Here is a 17290-nt window from a genome sequence, read left to right as displayed (position 1 = left end):
ATCTCGAAAAGGCACAGTTTCATGCACACCATCTTTCCATCTGTCTGAATGTCAACGTGCTATATGTGTGTGTCATATATATGCAGGATATACAGTGTGAGCTTCATGAATATGTACTGTATGCGTACAAGCATGCATGCATGGACAAGGACTCCTGGTAGATGTATGGAAATAGATGCAAATTCATAGTTTGTTTACCATCCTTTGCACTTTGACCTTTCCTTGTGTTTTGCAAAATCCAACATGTGTGTTTTGAAAGCCTCCCATCCCATTCCCCCATCCCTGCGTTATAGCAAGGAGGGTACAAAATCCAAATCCATTAAAGATGACATTTATAGCATTTTTTTAAACATCAATATGTCATTTTCAGATTAATAGTTATTCTTTGGTTCTAAAATCATGATAGAAATTATTTGTGGTGTCTGTATCAGAAGCAATATCGTTACTGTTCCATGTATCAAGTTAATGCCATGTATGTCTGATACAAGAAAATAGATAATACATTGCACTTAATATAGAATTTAAAGCTTTAGATATTTCTTAGGGAACTCAAAACCCCAAAGTTTTATGAAAAATAAAGTAGCCACCGCACTTGCTACTATTTTTTAGGTTACATTCACACAAAAGACAGAGAAGAAGAGCATATGTTCTGATGATAACTATTAAAATAACATTAATTCTTGTGCCACTTTTATACATCGTCACTTTTCCTGTAAACACAATGCCATCTGCACCATCTCCTCACATTATCTGCAGATATAAATGTAATACATTTCTACATTTATCTCTCTTAAGTTTTCTGAGCTGTATCCAGTTACCCTTTGTAGTGCAACATCTCAGTTTATCCTCACAGATCATGTAAGTCACATTTGTTTATCTAGACACACACGCGCGCACTCGCTCACTGACTCACTAAGCAGTTGTCCCAGAAAACCTGCCATGACACTATTGCACTCCCCCCTGAACCAGCCATCAACCATACCCTCCCCTCTGCCAAGTTAGTGCCCACCCCTGCAGTGCCAGCCAACACTCCACTCCTCCACCACACACACACACACACACAGACACACACCCAAACACACACAGCCAGTACACCGTGGCTTGTTCCACTGCCTTAGTCACCCCACAGTGCCAGCTGCAGCCCACTGTCCACCAGCACGTGCAAGCCTGATGTCCCATAAGGGGCATGTTTTGTGAGTGTGTGTGTGTGTGTGTGTGTTTAAAGGGACGGAGGGCTTAGCCTAAAATCCTGTCGCCCAGCTGCTTCCACTGTCAGATGGTCCCAAAGACCCACATCAACAGATGTACAGAGCAGCCACAGAGAGCAGGGGCACACACAAAATACCATCTCACAGTCAGTCAGTCTACTGCAGTCTGCTTGTGTGTGCAGGAAATGCACATGTGTATAAAAGAGACTGCAGCCTTCTCTGCTTTTATCAAATAAATGAAGCCATCACGTCTACGTTTAACCTGTTTACTTTCTTTGTGAATGCTTTCAGCCATTTTGAGCTCTGGGTAGTAGTACTACGTGTTTACATGCAGTGTACTTAGATGTCCTTGGCTGTTGTGAGGAGCCACTTCTGGAATCTGGTATCAGTTTACTGATGCAGTCTGGGATCAGTGGGGGGGTATTGATGCTGACAGGCACAAAGGCAACTTGGCATCACACCCCAACCACCTAACCATGAAATATATGAAATTAATGGTTTTATCTTTTGTGAGTAGACGTAGCAGAGGAATTGAAACAAAGCCTAAATGTTAACTTAAGATACATGGTTGATGGGATTTAAAACAAAAGTTGGTTAAATTTAGTTCAAGTCAAATCAAAAAACGTTTCAAATGTTTCTATTCGGTGCTTAGGATGTTTGAAAGAGGAAATGCAAGCTCCATATATAGTAGCTAAAATTTAAATATCATGCTTGACGAACATAGACTTCATTATAAGTTCTTTAGCTCTTGTCTGAGGCATTTTGTGAAATGAATGAAAATCAAAAATCTGACACTTACACTTATAGTCCACATGTTGTAAACCCCACATTCATGTCATATCTTAGCAGGTTTAACTCACAGCCACTTGAAATTGACTGAAAATACCTGTAACTCTTGATCCAGGGCTCCAAACTACATGGCCAAAAGTATGTGGACACCCGAACATTTCACCTCCAGTCTTCTGTGAAGGTTTCCCATCAGACTTTGGAACCTGGCTACAGGGATTTGCTCCAATTCAACTACAAGCACAATAATGAGGTCAGCCACTAACATTGGTTGATAAGGCCTGACTTGCATTCAGCATTTCAGTTAATCCCAAAGGTGTTGGATGTGGTTGAGGTCAGGATTCTATGTAGGCCAGTGAAGTCCTTCCACACCAAACTGGGAAAACCATTTTTTAAGGACTTTGAAACAAAAAGACAGGATCCTCAAACTTTTGGCACAGATAAATAAACACACTGTTGTCTAAAACATCATTGTATACTATAGTATATTTCTTCAATTGGAACTAGGGGCCCAGCCCAAATTATAAAAAATAGCCCAAGACCAAAGGAACACAAAAACTTTGGCCATATTGTACAGAATATCAGAATAATTGGGTTCAGAATCAGAATCAGCATCACATTTAACTTTATTTCTCAGTAGTGTAGCCTTAGCTTGGTGGTGCCACAATCTGACCAGTTAAGTCGCCAATAAATGCTGGACATTTAATATTATCACTGTTACTAGTCAGGGACTGGACCTCAATGCTATGTTAGCATTGATACCTGCATGATGTTATATTAATGCAGATGTGAGCACCAGACCAGAAGTATTTCTGCAGAGACAAAAGATAATATTCTGATATCCAAGTAGTTCATTTTCATCACATCTCTATCAGTATCAAATGATGCTATATATAATGACTATACGACCAAAACCTTTTACTGTAAATGATTTTGCAGTCATCCATATACAGCTAATATACAACATTATCAGCTCCTCTCATCTCCACCACTTCGACAAAGCTGCGTAAGTCGATCCGGCCTTTCCGACAGAGGAAGGTCCCATTAGCACCAGTCAGGGGTACCCATGGGATTCAGTGGGAAAAGTGTCCCTCCCCACCCCACCCGGCATCATAACATTACTCATGAAACATTCACATCTTTATGTGGCCAGGATGATCACGCCAGCCTCCCATTGGCGGAGACCGGATCGGCCCAGAACAGGAGATGAGGTTCTTATTGGTGTGGCGAGACTGATGGCAGGACGGCGAGGAGGCTGGTGAGGATATTGGATCGATCCATCCAGCCTGTCCTCAGCTCACATAGACGAGGGCAAGGGCAAGTGCTGCAGGCGTTCACAGGTTTGTAATTCTTGAAGAGGTAGAGAGTTCAACTCTGATTTGCTGTGTGCACAAATATAAGACACAACAAAGAAATTTACAGTTGAACTATTAAGCTGAGCAGAGCTACATTTCACTTCCAGCTCACTTTTATTGTGTAGGCAAAGTGTTTAAAGGGTCAGTTCACTCAACTTCCCAATATATTTTTTCACTTAGCCTTGGTGGTTTCCAGCCATACAGATAGTTTTGCTTTTATTTGCCCAAGTTTTGAAATATCTGTCTCAGATTTCTGCCCTCACCCCAATACACTCCTGTTTAGTTATCTCTTCACTAGTTACCAGTCAGGTTTAGAGTTGATTTTTAAAGGGGATGTATCATGCACATTTCGAGGTCTATATTTTTATTCTGGAGCTCTACTGAAATATCTTTAGATGATTTACAGTTCAAAAACTCCTTATTTATCTTTTACTGACTCTTTATGCAGCTCCTCAGTTCAGCCTCTGTTTGAAACAGACCATTTTAGCTCCTGTCTCTTTCAGGCCTCTCTCTTGATGAGCCAGCTCTGTTTTGATTGGCCACCTGCCCCTCGGCAGACATCTGGAGGCTCAGGAGGCTACGTAAACAAACAATAAATGTTATTATTCAATTCAAGGATCCAATTGAAATATGAAGATGGACAGCCCATGGAACAACCTTAGCAACAAAGGCTACAGAACAGACGGCTGTTTGTGGGCATGTGCGAACAATGTGACATCATCACGGAGAGGAAGTAGCAGTGACTTTGCAAATTGAAGGTTGAAGCCCTGGCATTTGACTTGCAGGGAGCATTTTTACATATGTTCACCTCAAGTTTTAGAACTTTGACCATGTTTAACAAAGACATCCAACATCATAACAGTATAAAAGTAACAGAAAAAGCATGATATGCCCCTTTTAAGATTTTACTGATTATAATTTATGCACTTCATGGACTAGTTATATGGCTCCCCTGTGAGTGCCTCAGAGAGCAGCCTCAGATCTTCAGGCAGAAGTCCTCTGGCTGTTTATGTCCTGGCTCAAGGCTTTGGCAGTCAGGGACTCTCAGCTATAGAAAGATGTGAGGTTTGCAGAATCAGTGACATCTTTTAAATCACTTCTTAAAACTTACCTTTTTAAAGGAGACTTTTATTAACCGTAGCCCAAAGTTTTATGTTTCTAGTTCAACAATGTTTTATGTGTTCTATTTTTACTGTTTTTATATTATTTTATTGTATTCTCTATTCCTTTAATTGCTGGATTTCATGAAAATATAGTGCTGAATTTCTTAACTTTTGCTTTTTCCAATGTAAAACACTTTATAATGCTGTTTTGACAGGTGCTGTATAAAGTTTATTATTGACATTATTATTCCAATAGAAATGAATGGAGTTTTATTTTTGAAAAGCACCGAATAGAAACAATTGAAACTTGCTGCGGCTTCCAAGGTCAAGATTGAACTGTCAATCCATAACTGTAACCCTTACATACTCTTCATATTCTGACCCTTCACAGTACCCACTCATGATTAGTCTCTATACCATACTTCTGAACCACAAATCTGTTTTTCATTCATTAATACCTCACCACTAATAAATGGGTGATTAATCCTTAATTAAGCTTACAGAGAGCAGAGACAAGTGTATTCTTTTACCTCTTACATGGTTTATGAAGAATAAAAACATTGACACACTATATTATGGTCTTATGCTACATAAAATAGGAGAACATAACAGCCATAACGATGATAATTAATGTTAATGAATGCAACAACAGTTTTGAATGGTGATTTTTGAATATAGGTCAAATTTAGCCTGGAACATCCTTGATGTACAAGAATGTGTATCAACTGCACAAAAATAGAGGAGCTGAAATATTTCCAGTTTTTCTTATTTTGGTTATACAATTTCAGGCTAAAATAATGGTGTTTAGGCTGTTTATATGGCTCTAAAATGTAAAAATGGGTCAAATTTGACCTGAGTAGTATGTAAGTTTGTAAGGGTCATGCAAATATGGAGGAAAGGTACTAAAAGTGTTTAAAATAATGGTTAATTAGTTTGTACATGTACTATTCCATGAAATCTGAGCAAGTTCCATCTGCTTATGAAGGCTGTGTGACGAGGTCGAAAGCTCCAGAACAACTGAGTTAGTGGAACTTGAGTTAAAATTCTTGTGAGTCAAGATTTCTTCTCATAACGTGGTTTGGTGTGGATGTCCAGCACACCAGCCTCCCATTGGCTGATGCTTCTTGTACATTAACATGTCAGCAGTGATGTTACTGTATTGTAAACCAAATATTACAAGCATGATCAAGATGTGTCAAAACTGCTTTAATAAATAACTGGGATGATTATTTAGAACAATGAAACATCCACTAAAAGAATGAAAACCTTTTCTCTTTGTACAAAATGAACTTATGTCCCTTGTAGAATAAAATGTATACAATATGCGTATTCAGCTTTTAACACCAGCAGTGATGCATCTTTAATTCTTTATTTTGCTGCGTCCCATTTACAGAAAATATGATGGTGTAAAATTGTGAGACAAGTCATTTTGAACTGAGTTGGTAACTTAAAAAAAACAAAAACAAAAACAAAACACACCTGCATGAGGCACCTGAAACAAAAGGGTTTGTGACAGGTTTAGAAATGGTTGCGGGGGAAAAACTTTTTAAGGCTCTAATGTTGGCAGCTTTGCAACGCCGCCCCAAAAAGCTACTGTTGAAACTTTAACTGAATCATGATTGACCGACCAAAACTGATGCTTCTACTAGAAAGAAAGTAAGTTAAAAAGGATTAAAGCATAAAAGGGTAACTAATAACTCCATCAAATAAGGTAGAAGAAGACAGCTGCTCCACTCTCTATGGACAGAACACCCCAATTAGTTACATCACAGAAGGTGGCAAACCACCTGCTGTGACATCACTAATGGGGGAGTGGCCATAACAGCAAAATGTTTGAAAGTTTCAGCATATAAAGAGCAATGCAGCAGCAGTCTGACTTTATTTTGTAGTATATTTATGAAACCTATTTATCTACCTGTTTTCTTTACAACAAAAATGAGTACAAGTACTTGGGATGGATTTATTTGCACCCAAAAAAACACAGATTTTGCTGTCCAGCTGCTGCTGATTGAGACTAACGTGCTTAATTTAATCAAGCTGATAGAAGAAATACAAAATTAAAGCGTGAAGAGAGCTGAAGAGTGAGATCAGATCTATTAATGATGACTGTTTAATCATTAAAATTGCGAGTGAAAGTAGCAATATTTTAGCCTACGGGCATAATCGTGCATCACAGATTTACTTTGCGTAACTAAAAAGCACTAAAGAAACAGTCACAACTGTTGACGTGACTGGGAAAGGAAATGCTTCCCTGTGACAAACCATTTATAAACCCTTCAGAAATTCCTTCATAGGTGGTACCTCATTGTAAAGGTTCTTAACTGTGGAACTTTGGATATGAAGTGTTATAAAACCTCCCTATTTCGACTGGCATAAATAAAAGGAATGGCATTGAAAAAAAAATAAAAATAATATTAATCATAACAATAATAACAATAATAATAATAATAATAATAATAATAATAATAATAAAAAAATGTGTGACTTGTCTTTAAGTTACTTATTTCAAATATACACAGCGACTCCTTTAGTATTTACACATATGTACAGAGTATTCATTTCTGTTTTGATCAAATACCTTGAATGGCGTTGCTGTGAAATTGAACTCTTTAAATGTACATTTATATCCCTTTGAGATTTGAGAACAAGGAGGTCAAACTGGGCAGCGCGACTTGGAGCCTCCACAGGGCTCTTAGAAAGGCACTTGCTACCAACTCAAATACTGCAAAAAATCCTCAAACAGAGCTTTCAGCCAAGACAACTGAGAGACAGGAGAAAAAAAATGGAAGGCCACATAGTAGGCACTGGGGTCTCTGTCCCCTCTCCCCTCCAGGCCAAGTGTTTTGGTAAGGCTGGCGCATGACGGCCACAGGTATCGGTGGGCAAATCTGGAAAGAGCTGAAGAGAGAGTAACGGGAGGGTTTTCTCTGTTACTGTGGCTGCAACAGTCCATTTCCCTCAAAACCCTTCCTCTACTGTCCCTTTATTTTGTATCTGCCCCCCGCCCTCCCCCCCCCCACAGACACTAAACAGGAGCCCACTGACAATTTAACAAAATCATAATAATCTGTAAACAAACAAAATCTTTATACAGGTTGTTTTTTTTTTCTCCTTTTCGATGATTCATCGTTTCTTAAATGGGACAAATCCATAAACAAAAAAATTGTGGAGGGCTTCTTTTGCCTCCTGAAAAATTGTTACATTTCAGCTCCTTCTGTACATAATTAAAGAAAAATAAGTGAACAGAAGCGAAAAGAAAAAAAAAAAAAAAGATGTTCACTGTGCTCTAGCCTCCTGAATCATAAATCGTTTCAGGTGACTGACAAAAACATGAAAACAAAGCAAAGAATGGCTTATTAAAGCACAAAGCCTTTTTTTCTTTCCAAAAGTAGTCCAAAAAAAAAAAAAAAGAATAGCGACAGCCTTGCAGCTTCTCTCGCTTTCACTTCGCAAGTCCTTTAAATTTCTTATACACAATGGTCTCTGAGGTCTTTTTGACCAGTCAAGACGGCACTGACATTTTTCCAGCGGTTGTCTTTGGGGCTGTAGCCTGGGGTCCGGTGGGGCGCTTTGAGGGGTGAACTGGAGCTGTGCATGGTACAGATCACTCCCTCACTGGACTGCACTGCAGTCTTAGAGTACTTATAAACTGGCTGCTTTCCTGCCTCTGCTCCGCCACTCTCCTCCTCGAGCTCAAGCTCGCCTTCCGTCTCCTCCTCCTCCCCTTCATCACACGTCCGATAGGAGGGGCCCATGAGCTTTTTGCGCTCCTGTTCAGCCTCCCTGTTGCTTTCTTTCAGCTGCTGTTGGTGATGCTGCTGCTGACGTCCCACGACGAGCCGGAGAGGCTCCCACTGGTTGTTCACGCTGTCGTCGGCAGCTGATCGCACGTTCCTCTCACGCTCTTTTCTCCGTTTACGCGTCCACCAAACACATACAATGATGCAGAAGAGGAAGAGCAAGCAGAAGACAATACATAGTAGAGGCACCAGGTAGTCTGTTAAAATCAAGATGTACATGGGAGGAGAGGTTGGAGAGGGAGAGAAAAGACAAGAGTGAGACATGAATCAAACATCACTTCCAGGCAAAATTCATGACTCAAGTTGTACAGAATAAATATGACATATTCAAAAGTTAGATTTTTATTGCACATTAACTAGTGGTAAGTCACTAATCAGGAAATCAAAGGAGCCCATTACAAATCCTAGTGGGACACCTTTGTTAATTATTACTCACCCACTGAGGGGGGCATGACTTGTGTTTCCACTTTGACCTCAATGACTGCCAGCATTATGGTGCTGTTGTGCCGCTTTGACAAGGTGCCCACTATAGTGTTGGCTGTTTCTTGGATTAGGTTGTGGTCTGGTAGATCCTCTGGCTGGAAAGACTAAGAACAAAATCAGAGAAGAGGGAAGAGATGAGATAAAACAGCTAGGATCAGGCTTTAAGTCGACTCCCAACATCTAAACTATTTACATCTTATTCACTTCAATGTGTCATTTCAGCTGAGACATCGATCTTGTCATCTAAGCCTGAGCAAGAATGAGGGTAAATACATTTCCCAAAATGTCAAACTATTCCTTTAACTTTACTTCAGATTGCATAGCCTCCAAAGACAAAATATATCAATTTGACTGTTACTTTTAGACATATGAACCTGCAAATTCTAATTTAATGCAAGAGGCTATGAGAGCAGGTATAGGACTGAATAGCTTGCATAAGTGGCCACAGAGCAGCTTCGGAGAGCAGTCTTGCTTGGGGACACTTCTGAGTTAGTTGTCCCAACCAACTAAAACTATGCCAGCCAAACTGGGATAAAGAACTTCTTGCAACACTGTGCTTCTCAGATGAAATTGAGAAGTATTTGGTGATACTGCTTAAGAGTATGTCTGACAAAAACAAAGTTTGGATCATTCACTTACTATAGCTACTTCTACAGCATCCTGATTCGAATGAGAGAGGTCACAGAGCAGGAGAAGGGCGTGGTCTTTTGCCAAGCCTCGGGTGTCAGGAAGATACCTCAGCTCAAAGCAGATATTCTCCACGGTTGTTCCCTGAGAGGAAACACACACATATATACTGATCAGCAACAATATGAAAAGCACTCCTTGAAAATTGTTTAAGACTGCAAGACTGGAACAAAAAAAAAAAAAATGTGTGAAGAGATGACTCACTGGTGGTACTTTGTCTCTGTTGAAAACAAGTGTTATGCGGCCACAGCTGTTGTCCAAATGCCCACTGTTTGGCTGGCACTTGGTGGTTGCTTGTGGAGGTGAGGTTCTTGCCATGGAGCAAACCCCCCACTGATGGCAAGGAGGAGTAAAGCATGTGAGGTAGCTGTGCTCCACACATGCCCGTCCAGCTGGGCAGGACTGCTGTCTCTGGTCCTGGCCTGATGACTGGAGCCGGCAGAGACGACGACCACACACCACCTGGTGTCACAGGGTCAAAAATATTCACATGAAACCCTGCGTAACATTTATATAGGCATTATCTTGCATGTTGCGTTATCATGAAAACTAGCAAATGCTGGGTATCACCTCATTTAGGGCTGCAACTTATGATTATTTTCATCAGCAATTAATCCACTGATTATTTTCTTGATTAATTGTTTGATAAAATGACAGAAAATGGAGAAAAATGTTATTCGTAATGCCCTAAAACCCAAGAGGACGTCTTCAAATTACTTGTTTTTTTCCTAACAGCAGAAGAGACACATTTTTTTAGTTTACTATTATGCAAGACAAAGAAAAACAAGCGCTGATTATTCACCATGACTCAGATGATTGATTTTTAAAAAACAGACCTCGTCTTTTTGACCAAACTGCACATTTTGTCGGATTCGTCAACATGCTTTAAAATGTTACATAATCATGGATTTTATGACATTTTAGCTTCAGCATGTAATACATACTACATAGAGTGTAGTGAAATAGTATAAAAAAGCCAAACAGTAAATGGAATTGAACACATATTATGGCACCTACTTTGGGAACAACTGATCTGAGCAACTGATCCACCATGGGATCAGCAGCTGAAGGTCCTCTATCTGGGCACTGTTACTGCTTGTTGTTGTTTTTCCTTCGCTCAGACAATAAACCGAGTGATTGTGTGTATGTGAAGAGCGTCAGATATTTGCTGGCAGTGTGTTTAGAAGTGCCATGTTACCTTTGAACAATCTACTTTGCCGTTGATGCAATGGCAGCTGTTGCACTCTTCCTCCCAGCGGCTGCCGTGCGGAAGTTGCAGCCCAGCATAGTGACAAGTCTTCCCAATTCCTATGACTATACATAGAGACAGAAAAGAGACATATTGAACTTTCATGACAGGAGGTCTGCAGTAGTAAGTGACTAAATGAAAGGATCAATCAATACACCTAAAATTCCGCTTTAATGAGACGATGAGTCCAAATTTGTGTACATAAACGACAAGATGGAGTGAATTATTGAGTAAATTTGAAGACTAGAATGAGCAAGGCAGAGGGAAGAAATGTATTTACACTCTTGGCATCGGGTTCCTGTTCTTCCAAGCGGACAAATGCAGCGGAAACCATTGATCTCGTCCACACAGGTGGCTCCGTAGGCACAGGGTGAAGACTGGCATTCATTTATGTCTGTGAGAGAAAGATTTGGGTTTAGAAAGATTTATTAGCCTTCTCTGGCTCATGACCCTTTATAGCTAAGTAATTCCTACTTGTGACCCCTTGTCACTGGTTGCATATGTTTATGGGCTGTAAGCATTAGATGTTCACTTCTCAGAGTAAAGGCCTGAAGAGGTAAAACATTTTACGTTTGAGAAAAGCCAGAACATATGGACCACATTTTCTTTGGGTAGGAATGTTCTTTCTTTCCATTTTGTTCCTTCTCCCATATTTTGTCAATCATCTCATCACCCTTTAGATTTATCTTGTGATCCCTTCGGTCTAACCTGACACGCCAATTGGTTTATTACGCGGAACCATCTGAGAAGTCGTCCTTGGAAAAGGGTGGGAACTACTTGGCAGGTGTTTGGATGAACCATCTGTCTATCGCCGTCTATCACATGCTAACTTCTTGCTGTCGTCACACCTAAACCATGCCTGTAGCTGCCTGGAGTTCCTCATAGGACGCTGATTGGTCCGAACCACCGTTGGTTCAGCCACAAGCGCATAACTTGAAGCCTGAAAAGATGGATTCTTGTGTTATCTTGTGATCTTGCGTGATCAGCTGACTCGCAAGGTAACCTTTGGTCCAGTTTGGGCAAAATAACACCATGAAATCAATTATTGGATAAAGCCAGGTGCTGTACGGCTTGAATCAAATCTAATTTCTTCTATACGTGAATAACAAAATTGTACATGTTTAAAAACCAACCCGGCTGTTATTTGCACAGCTCTTTGAACGACACTCTCCTCATCAAAATCACTGGGGATACCGCTCATTGTTGTCCAGATTTCACACGAACACAGTCTGGATGAGAACACTCAAATTCAAGCCTGACAGAAAAGGTGAATGCTATCCGGCCAAAACAAAAGAGCAGAGAAGAAGAATTTTAGGGTCACTGAGTAATTTGTCTTCCGTATGTTTGTGTGGCTGTGTGAGTATGGAGGAGGGACGACCTCTGACCCCTGAGGCGTTAAAGGACCTAGAAAAAGGGAGAGGGCGGCGTCCCGGTCTTGCATTTGTCAATGTGTCCATCTCCTCCTCGCCCCCGCCTTTTTACTTTGTTCCTTCCTTCCTCCACCTATCCATCCTCTTAATCATACCAGGTTGCCATGGCTACATTATGGTCTTGTGAATCAGGATTTTTAGATTCAAAATGTTTTAGTTGGGGTTTTTGCACTGCATCAGAGAGTGTGTTATATATAAAGTATGTCATTACTCACTGATTCGGCAGTCTGGTCCTGCAAAACCAGGTGCGCACTCGCAGCGGAACCAGTTGACTCCGTCCACACATATACCGCCATTGTAACTGAGAAAAGGAAAGAAATAAAAAACAATTAGATGAGGCTGTACAAGAGCCACATCCTTTCCAGCTGCAACAAAGCACATTGTGTGTGTGTGTGTGTGTGTGTGTGTGTGTGTGTGTGTGTGTGTGTGTGTGTGTGTGTGGGAGTGGGAGTGGGGGACACAAAGCTCAATTCAACTCATCAATATAAGCCTCCACCTTTCAGATGCTAATAGGCGTGTCCAGTCCCTCCCCTCCCCTCCTCATGCCTCTCTTCCATTCCTCCTCAAAGCCCAGCTCCCCCCCCCCCCAGGTCGCACAGGGAGAATGGACACGTACACTCCCCCCCCCCGCCTCTCCACCCCCCACCTGCATTCACCATGGGGTAGGTGGAACTCTTGTCCTCCTCCCCCTAAAACTCCTACCTCTTTCTGTCCTATTCAATATCCAAGCCTCCTCCTATGAGAGATGCCCCTTTGAGGCTTGATTTAAGGACAACTTCCACTGCCTTTAGCGGCCCTTCACCCCCTCTCCAGCCTGCGAGGTCTGTGTGAAGTGTGGAGAGGAGGGAGGCAGGGAGACGCGGATAAAAAAAGGGGGGAAAGGTTTGGCTACGCCACAGGAGTGTGTGAGGCAGGAAACGGTACATACCATGGATGAGGATTGCAGTCGTTTGTGTCTGTTGAAGAGAACAACAAAAAAAAGGAGACATTTAGTGTTGAGCTGTTACAGCGCCATTGTGTCATTTTTTGATCACCTACCTAACATTGCCTGGCTAAATATTATTAACTTTAAAACCTAATACAAGTTTTCATTTTGGTACCTTTAGTTTGTCTAGAAGATAGGGTGTTCACAAAACATGATCATCCTTTGACATTTGTAGGTTTTCTAGTGATCTTGTATCAAAACAAACAGAAATTCCTCTTTTATTACATCTACCAAGATCATAAACTGGTAATTTAATGCTGAAAAATCACATCCAGACTGAGCCAGTCAGTTTTTTCCTGATCAGAAAATTTAAGGAGTTGCAGTAAATGATGGATTTCACAACATTTGTTAAGTCTCTGTATTATACAAATACTGCAGTCGCTTTACAGGAAAATTCCTGCATCCATCCAGGTTGACCCATACATACATGTATAATATTTATAACTTGTGATACTGCAACTAAAGCTCTTAATCTGGGTGTGGTGACACGCAGGCAGAACCAACAAGCACTTTTAACATAATTTCAGAATTCAAGAAGAATGAAAATAATTCAAAACAGTCAAAAAGGAATTTCTTTTTCTGTCACAATGTTGAAGTTGCATTTTCAGAGAGTGTTTGAGGAGTTCACTCCGGCTGATCAACACTGTTACATCACATCAAACAGGATATGTGAGCCTTAAAAAGGCACCATACGCAGATATCAGAGAGATTTCAGTGTTACATGCAAAGCTACATAGAGAAACCTACTTTGGTCACAGGTGGGGCCTTCCCAGCCCTCTTTGCAGATGCAGGTGAAGGTATCTCCTCCTCCCACACAGGTTCCACCGTTCAAACAAGGACTGGAGGCGCATGTGCTGTTCTTGGCTGTGGGAAGAGAGAGGAAGATCACAGAGGTGCACCGGATTGTTAAAAATCAAAAATAGCTTACACATCCACACACCAAACTCACACAGTAAATAAAAAATGACAATGTTAATGCTTTTTGCAGCAACTACATGCAACTGTAACCTTACTTGACCTGACGTTTTGCACTTATCTATTAATCTAGATAGAGTACTTTATTAATCACAAATGGAAATTAAAAGACCTTTTAAATAATGCCTGAGGACAGATACCTGTTTGAAATAGTAATATAGTTAAAACACAATGCTACTTGCTGCACGGCAGTCAGTGTAAACTACTTATAATCACGGTGGATTGTTTGATCACATACTTATTTCACATGACACAATGAATGTCTGTGTAAAGCCCTTCACCTGAATTGATTTAAAAGCCAAATTTAATCTGTATAAGTATGACTGAATATGAAAAAAAGTATGATTCTGGGTTTCAATGGAGTTTTAGTTAAATTAGTCTGGTCCCAGATGCTCACATCTCCTATTTGTTCAGCAGTTCAAATAGGTCTGGTGTTGTGCCAGTTGATGTGTATTTCAGCCAGTTGGAGAATTAGTTGGCCAATTAAGGGCAACACGAAACTGTCTAACATGAACACAAGGTTAAATGAATGAATGATTTGTCAAAGATCCAACCGCGATCAAAAGGTTGTCTTCTGAAATAAATTTGCGGTTTCTATTAAGCGTGCATGGTGAATCATCAATGCTGATTTCTAACCGCCATGCACCTTCATGTGATGAATGTATAAGTGCGCTCTTTCTTTTGAATGAATTAAATGAAATAAGACGGCGATAGTCAAACCCTTTCAATTCAACCTGCCTTAACTTATTTAGACACTAAAAATTTGGAATTCTTTGGAATCTTCCTACGACAATCTAATTTACAGACACACGAAAACGGAAGTATTTCACATTCAGCAAATCCTGCAGCAAGCACGGGCCGCCTTAAACCTTAATATATCTATGCCATCCCGAGGCCTCACCTGTATTGCATGTGTTTCCTCCCCATCCAGGTGGGCAGGCACAGCGGAAGGCATCCACGTGGTCGTAGCAGGTGCCTCCATTACTGCAGGTGGTTGGGTCACACTGGCTCTCGCCTGGCCCGAATAACAAGAAAAAAACACCGAGGTCACACACACACATAATCTTCATATGACTAACTATTTGTAGCACTTGTAAAAAAAAAAAAAAAAAAAAAAAGCTCTTGTGATCTGCTTTACACATCTGAAGATGTTTTAGTTGTCAAAACATATAGAGATGTATAGCGTGGTGAAGCTGGGGCCGCTGCAAGCTATGAACATAAACACACACATTAACACACAGTCGACATAACTCACGGGAATGGCAGGTCTTGCCCTTCCAGTTGTCGGCACACTCGCAGTAGAAGTCGTTCAGCAGGTCGACGCAGCGTCCGCTGTTCTTGCACGGGTTGTGTCTGCACTCGTTGACATCTGAGGACGGCAGCGAAGGGACGTTTACATGATTTGAACTTTACTGAACTGTGTTCTTATGCTCTACGTCAGGCTTGACTTTTTGTATAAAATGCTGCAAAGATGAATAACTACACTGAATCATGTTGGAACTTACTGAGGTCGCAGAGTTTTCCCTCCCAGCCGTCAGGACAGAAGCACTGAAAGGAGTTCACTCCATCGATGCAGGTCCCTCCATTTCTACATGGGCTGTCGACGCAGTCGTTAATATCTGAAATAGTAAGGAGGAGTATGTACAACTTAGAGGAGTGAAGACCAGAAGAAAGCTATCATTGTCTGAAAAAGTCTTTAAATCTTTTTGGACTTGAGCTGTTAGTGTGATCTTTACAGCCTCTACGTACTCTCGTGACAGTAGATGCCACTGAAACCCGCATCGCAGACGCAGGTGAAGTTTCCCACTGGCTGGCTGATGCATCGTCCTCGAGGACCACAGACATTAGAAGAAATGTGCCGCACTCCAGCCGAGTCGTTGGTCGCTACAGCAACAGTGCAGCTGTCGATCACTGCAAGGAAATAAAAAACAAGGTTCAAATTCTTTACTTTTCTTTGTCACACTACAGTAGTCTGTTTCATAGTATTTCCTCATTACAGTTGTCTCCAGTCACCTTGACAAGGGGTGGTTTGGCAGTTCTCCTTGAGCCGTTCACAAGTCTTTCCCTCGTAGCCTTCAGGACACGCGCAGTAGAAGTCCTGGTCCATGCTGTGGCACTTGGCCTCATTCTCACAAGGGTTTGGATCACAAGCATCAGAAGGGGACCAGCTAGGGATCTAATGAAATCAAGAGGTGAGGAAAATAGTGTTTACAATTCAGGCAACAAACGAGAACAGAAAATTAAAGATTCCACTTGCTGTAAAGAGGAACTTAACACCAAATCCACTTTTTCAGTTAGCAAATTGTGTGTACAGTCACCTTAGTACACTATCTACTGACCATGGTCCCATTCTGTAGTCATTACAATGAAAGTTATTCTCCTTGTTCCACAGAAAATCCAGTAATTTTGTCCTCTAACCTGCCCCCCTATGACAAATTGCATGGCAACATCACATTTATCTCCCCTCGCATGCTCAACATCTCCCTGACATGAATACAGAAATCAACTGTCATCAGTGTGGACAATATGGAGTTGCAATTTGAGAAGATGTGGAGAAATTGAGAGTGTGCAACTGAGAAGAAGCAGTATAAATACAACTACCACCGCTACTTGTAAGCTAAGTAGTTTACAGTGTTGATCCTTGTTATAGAGTTAGTGGCAAATTTACATCTTCCCTACCCCTCATATTCCCTATTCTGTCACTCCTCTTCTGCTGCTGCTACTGAACCCTCACTAAGCTAAGATAGCAGATCAAATGGCTCTGAACCACCATCTGATCATTAGATCATTAGCGAAGGTGGAGACTTGGGTGACTTAAGTTGCGTTTGAATGCATTTCATGAATTTGTTTAAGGGGGTTTTCAAGCTAAAACAGGATATTAAGTTGTTCTTTCATTTTTGCTATGAATCTGCATCTGTAACTTGTAAGCTACTGCTGCTACACCACACACCGTCACCGCACTAAACTGCTACTTTTAGGGATTATTATGACAGTAAAACAAGCAAAGTCAAATGATCAATGGAGAAAGGAGAGCTAAAGTCTGCGTAGGTGAGCGGCTTAGCTTGGCTCAAGCCAGCGCCGCTATTCAGAACGAATCAAAGGTAAGTGGACGAGCAAAGTAAGCCTCAGAAACCTTCCCTAAGCTCATCAAGGGAATCCACGCTTTTGGTTTTACATCTCTGCGCTGCTTAATCTTAGAAGATTATTCTGAGACAGACGCATGGCAGAG

At 41.0% G+C, this 17290-nt stretch overlaps 1 protein-coding gene across 2 annotated transcripts in view; it reads right to left on the bottom strand.

Moving 5' to 3' along the window:
* Positions 1–5637: 5637 nt before the first annotated feature.
* Positions 5638–17290, bottom strand: part of jag2b (jagged canonical Notch ligand 2b) — a 52353-nt gene continuing 40700 nt past the window's right edge. For both annotated transcript variants that reach the window (XM_042390698.1, XM_042390699.1), the window contains 14 exons: positions 16075–16237; positions 15811–15972; positions 15567–15680; positions 15317–15430; positions 14963–15076; positions 13834–13950; positions 13030–13057; positions 12317–12402; positions 10952–11065; positions 10621–10736; positions 9627–9884; positions 9375–9506; positions 8689–8839; positions 5638–8449 (listed from right to left, as the gene is read on the bottom strand). In XM_042390698.1, coding sequence (XP_042246632.1) covers positions 7920–8449; positions 8689–8839; positions 9375–9506; positions 9627–9884; positions 10621–10736; positions 10952–11065; positions 12317–12402; positions 13030–13057; positions 13834–13950; positions 14963–15076; positions 15317–15430; positions 15567–15680; positions 15811–15972; positions 16075–16237 — 2199 coding nt within the window. In that variant the 3' untranslated portion in view covers positions 5638–7919. The remainder of the gene's footprint in view (positions 8450–8688; positions 8840–9374; positions 9507–9626; positions 9885–10620; positions 10737–10951; positions 11066–12316; positions 12403–13029; positions 13058–13833; positions 13951–14962; positions 15077–15316; positions 15431–15566; positions 15681–15810; positions 15973–16074; positions 16238–17290) is intronic.

Source organism: Thunnus maccoyii, chromosome 17 (assembly GCF_910596095.1).
Source record: "Thunnus maccoyii chromosome 17, fThuMac1.1, whole genome shotgun sequence".
Taxonomy (NCBI): Eukaryota; Metazoa; Chordata; class Actinopteri; order Scombriformes; family Scombridae; genus Thunnus; species Thunnus maccoyii.
Note: the sequence above shows the minus strand (reverse complement) of the source record. Positions and strands in the feature narration are given on the sequence as shown.